Genomic DNA, 4,270 nt, shown 5'->3' on the forward strand with positions numbered 1-4,270 from the left:
TCCGCGGGCGCCGCGGCGCCGTCGTCGGCGACGTGGGCGGCGCAGGCGGCGGCGAGGGCGGCGTCGCCGACCTCGAGCGCCGCGAGCGCGCCGTTGAGGTGGCACGCGGTCCGCAGCGCGCGCGCCTCTTCCGACCGCCACCACGCCGCGGCCCCGCGCGGCGCGCCGCCGGCGCCGACGAGGGCCAGCGCCGCGGCGCCCGCCACCGGCCGCGCGCCGGGCGCGACGAGGAACGGCGGCGGCATGCGGCCCGCGCTGTCGCCGCGCAACAGCCAGAGCGCCACGGCGTAGTTGCGCAGGGCGTGGGGCCAGTCGCCGTTGCGGCTGTGCGCGTTGCCGTGCGCCTTGAACGCCGCCGCCTCGCGCACGCGCGCCTCGCCGGCGAGGACGCCGAGCCGCCGCGTCGGGAGTAACGCCGGCAGCAGCGGGGCTGCCGAAGAGGGGCCACCATCGTCGGCGTCCATGCCTTCAAGAAAAGTCGATCGCCTTCAACAACCCGATTTCTATTTTTCCATCGATCGACGAGCCACGGCACCGCGTGTCGTCGGACAGCAGCACCCTAGTCGGCCCGCGCCGCGCCGCTCGCGTCGTCGAAGCGACCGCGCGCGTCGTCTCGGAGCGGCCACACAACTAGCGGCGCTCGCCCGAGCCGCGGCGGCTCTCCGGAAAACAGTAAGCGCTCGCCGAGACAAGCCTTCTACGCCGCTCGCGCCCATGGACGCCGCGAGCGCCCCCCTCCTGGGCGAGGAGAAGGGCTACGGCGCGTCGGGCAAGACGGAGGTGCCGAGCCGCGAGGAGGAGGACCGGCGCGCCATCGAGTTCGCCATGGCCACGGGCCCCGAGGGCCTGGCCGAGGCCGAGGCGGCGAAGCGGCTCGAGGAGTTCGGGCCGAACGTGCTCGAGGAGGCGAAGCGCAACGAGCTGCTCATCTTCCTGAGCTTCTTCTGGGGCCCCATGCCCATCATGATCTGGGCCGCGACGGCCGTCGTCGCCGTCGAGGGCGACTGGGAGGATTTCGGCGTGCTCCTCACGCTCCAGGTCGTCAACGGCACCGTGGGCTTCTTCGAGGAGAAGAGCGCCGGCGACGCCATCGCGGCGCTCAAGGACTCGCTCGCGCCGCGCGCGTCCGTGAAGCGGTCCGGCGCGTTCCGCTCCGTCGACGCGAGCACGCTCGTGCCCGGCGACCTCCTCAACGTCAAGCTCGGCGACATCGTGCCCGCGGACTGCAAGCTGCTCGGCGGCAAGGCCCTCGAGGTGGACCAGGCGGCGCTGACGGGCGAGTCGCTGCCCGTGACGCGGGGGCCGGGCGACACGGTCTTCATGGGGTCCGTGATCCGCCGCGGCGAGATCGAGGCCGTCGTCTGCTTCACGGGCGGCCGCACGTTCTTCGGCCGCGCGGCGGAGATGGTGAACCGGGCCGCCGGCGAGCAGCAGGGGCGCTTCGCCAAGGTCATGTTCCAGAACACGATCGTGCTCTTCACGCTGTCCGTGACGCTCTGCACGGTCATCTACTTCAAGCTCATGGAGTCCGGGCTGAGCCCCCTCAAGGCGCTGGGCACGACGGTGGTCATCCTCATCGCCTGCATCCCCATCGCCATGCAGATCGTGTCGACGACGGTCATGGCCGTCGGCGGCCGGTCGCTCGCGGAGAAGAAGGCGATCCTCGCGCGGCTCAGCGCGATCGAGGAGCTCAGCGGCATGGACATCCTCTGCAGCGACAAGACGGGCACGCTCACGCAGAACAAGCTCCAGCTCTTCGACCCCGTGCTCATCGACCCGGCCGTCGACAAGGACGAGCTCGTCTTCCTCGGCGCGCTCGCGGCGAAGCGCATGGCGTCCGGCGCGGACGCGATCGACACGGTCATCGTCGCGTCCGTCGCCGAGCGGGACCGCCCGCGCCTCGACGCCCACGAGGAGCTCGACTTCACGCCCTTCGACCCCGTGCTGAAGCGCACGGAGGCGACGGTCCGCGACGAGCGCGGCGCCGTCCTGCGCGTGACCAAGGGCGCGACCAAGGTCGTGCTCGACCTCTGCGCGGACAAGGCCGCCGTCGAGGCCGACGTGCTCCGCGCGAACCAGGACCTCGCGGACCGGGGGTTCCGGTCCATCGGCGTCGCCGTCGCCCGGGGCGCCAAGGGCGCGTTCAAGTTCGCGGGCGTCATCTCGCTCTTCGACCCGCCGCGCGTGGACACGAAGGAGACGCTCGAGCGGGCGCGGGGCATGGGCATCGCCGTCAAGATGGTCACGGGCGACCAGACGGCCATCGCCGTCGAGACGTCCAAGTCCATCGCGCTCTCGGCGCGGGCGACGCCCGTCGTCGAGGACATGCGCGCGTTCGCGGCCGCGGAGAAGCGGGGCGAGGCCGAGGCGACGGCGCTCTGCGAGCGCGTCGACGGCTTCGCCGAGGTCTACCCGGAGCACAAGTACCGCATCGTCGAGCTCCTCCAGCTCGCGGGCCACACGGTCGGCATGACGGGCGACGGCGTCAACGACGCGCCCGCGCTCAAGAAGGCGCAGATCGGCATCGCCGTCGAGGGCGCCACGGACGCGGCGCGCGCGGCGGCGGACATCGTGCTCACGGAGCCGGGCCTCTCCGTCATCATCGACGCGATCACGACGTCGCGGTGCATCTTCGCGCGCGTCCGCAACTACGTCATCTACCGCATCGCGTGCACGCTCCAGATCGTCTTCTTCTTCTTCATCGCCTGCCTCGCCTTCCGGCCCTGGCACTACTACTGCTCCGAGTCGGACCGCGACATCACGGGCTCCTACTTTGACAGCTGCGACTACGACGACCTGATAAACCCGGACGACGACGACTCGTGCCACGAGTCCGACGACGGCGACTGCGTCTACCCCTTCGTCTACCGGCCGGCCAAGTTCGCCTTCGCCATCCCCGTCATCGGCATCGTCATCATCACCATCCTCAACGACGGCTGCATGCTCACGATCGCGCGCGACGCCGTCGTGCCCGCGGCGAAGCCTCAGTCCTGGGACCTCGCGGAGCTGCGCCTCGTCGCGACGGTGCTCGGCGTCGTGCCCCTGGCGTCGAGCCTGCTGCTCCTCTGGCTCGGGCTCACGTCCGCGGACGGCCTCTACCCGTCGTACGCCTGGCTCTTCGGGAGGAAGGTGCCCTCGAGGTGGCAGAACGACGCGTCGGACCGCCACTACCTGCCCTACGAGCAGCTCATCATGATCATGTACCTGAAGATCTCCATCTCCGACTTCCTCACGCTCTTCGCGAGCCGCACGCGCGGGCCCTTCTACGAGCGCGCGCCGGCCCCCCTGCTCTTCGCGGCGTTCCTCGTCGCGACGCTCACGGCGACGCTCCTCGCGACGCAGGCGGACCTCGACGACTCGACCTACCCCATGTACGCCATCGGCTCCAACGCCGCCGCCTTCGTCTGGCTCTACAACCTCGCCTGGTTCGCCGTCCAGGACGCGGCCAAGGTCGCGCTCTACCGCGCCTTCGACCTCCGCGACGCCGCCGCGGCCGCCGACGGCGCGGCCGTCGCGCCGGACGACAAGCCCGACGAGCAGACGACCCTGCTCTAATCGCTCCGTGTTTCTTGTGGATGGGGCGGACTCGTGGCGGGAGCGCCTCGGGGCCTACTGCGTGCTCGCGACGGCGGCGGGCGCGCGGAGCGGCGCGTCCTTGGGCGCGGGGGGCAGGAAGTCGACGGCGCAGCGCGGGGGGCTCCGGTCGCGCCGCGGGCTCCGGGGCGACGGCCGCCGGTCCTCGGGCCGCGGCGCGGCGAGCGCGTCGTCGTCGCCGCCGCCGTTGAGCCGCAGGGGCGACTCGTGGTCGAGGTCGCCGGGCTCGGGCTCGATGAGCACCGTGGGCCTGCCGTTTGCCCGGGCGAGCGCGACGACGTGGCGGAGGAGGCGCCGCCGCTCGAGGGGCCGGAGGCCCGCGAGCGCGTCGGCCTCAAAGTCCTCGGCCGTGAGGTCGACGAGGTGCTCCGGCCGGCTCGCGCCGAGGGACCGGAGCGCCGCCGCGTGGTGGCCGAGGTCCATGGCGCCGAGCCAGCGCTCGAGGCGGCCGTCCGGCGGCGACTCGCCCGCGAGCGCGCGCGCGGCCGCGGCGGCGTAGGGCGACGGCGGCGCCGCGGCGCGCGGCGGGGGCGTGGCCGGCGGCGCGGCCGGGGCCGCCGCCGGCCGCGCCGGGCTCGCCGCGGGCTCCGGGAGCCGCGGGCTCCGGGGCTCCGGGAGCCGCGGGCTCCGCGGCTCGTAACCGGCGTCGCCGGCGTCGCGCCGCTCGCGCCACGCG

General features: G+C 73.2%; 1 protein-coding gene across 1 annotated transcript; it reads left to right on the top strand.

Annotated features, from left to right (window-relative positions):
* Positions 1-825: 825 nt before the first annotated feature.
* On the top strand, positions 826-3,480 carry AURANDRAFT_10168 (hypothetical protein; the record flags this gene model as incomplete). Its single annotated transcript, XM_009034663.1, has 3 exons — positions 826-2,685; positions 2,881-3,129; positions 3,184-3,480. Coding segments are annotated over 3 exons (2,406 nt in total), but the record flags the coding sequence as incomplete, so codon positions are not given.
* Positions 3,481-4,270: the final 790 nt, after the last annotated feature.

The sequence above is a fragment of the Aureococcus anophagefferens genome, assembly GCF_000186865.1.
Source record: "Aureococcus anophagefferens unplaced genomic scaffold AURANscaffold_2, whole genome shotgun sequence".
Lineage (NCBI taxonomy): Eukaryota > Pelagophyceae > Pelagomonadales > Pelagomonadaceae > Aureococcus > Aureococcus anophagefferens.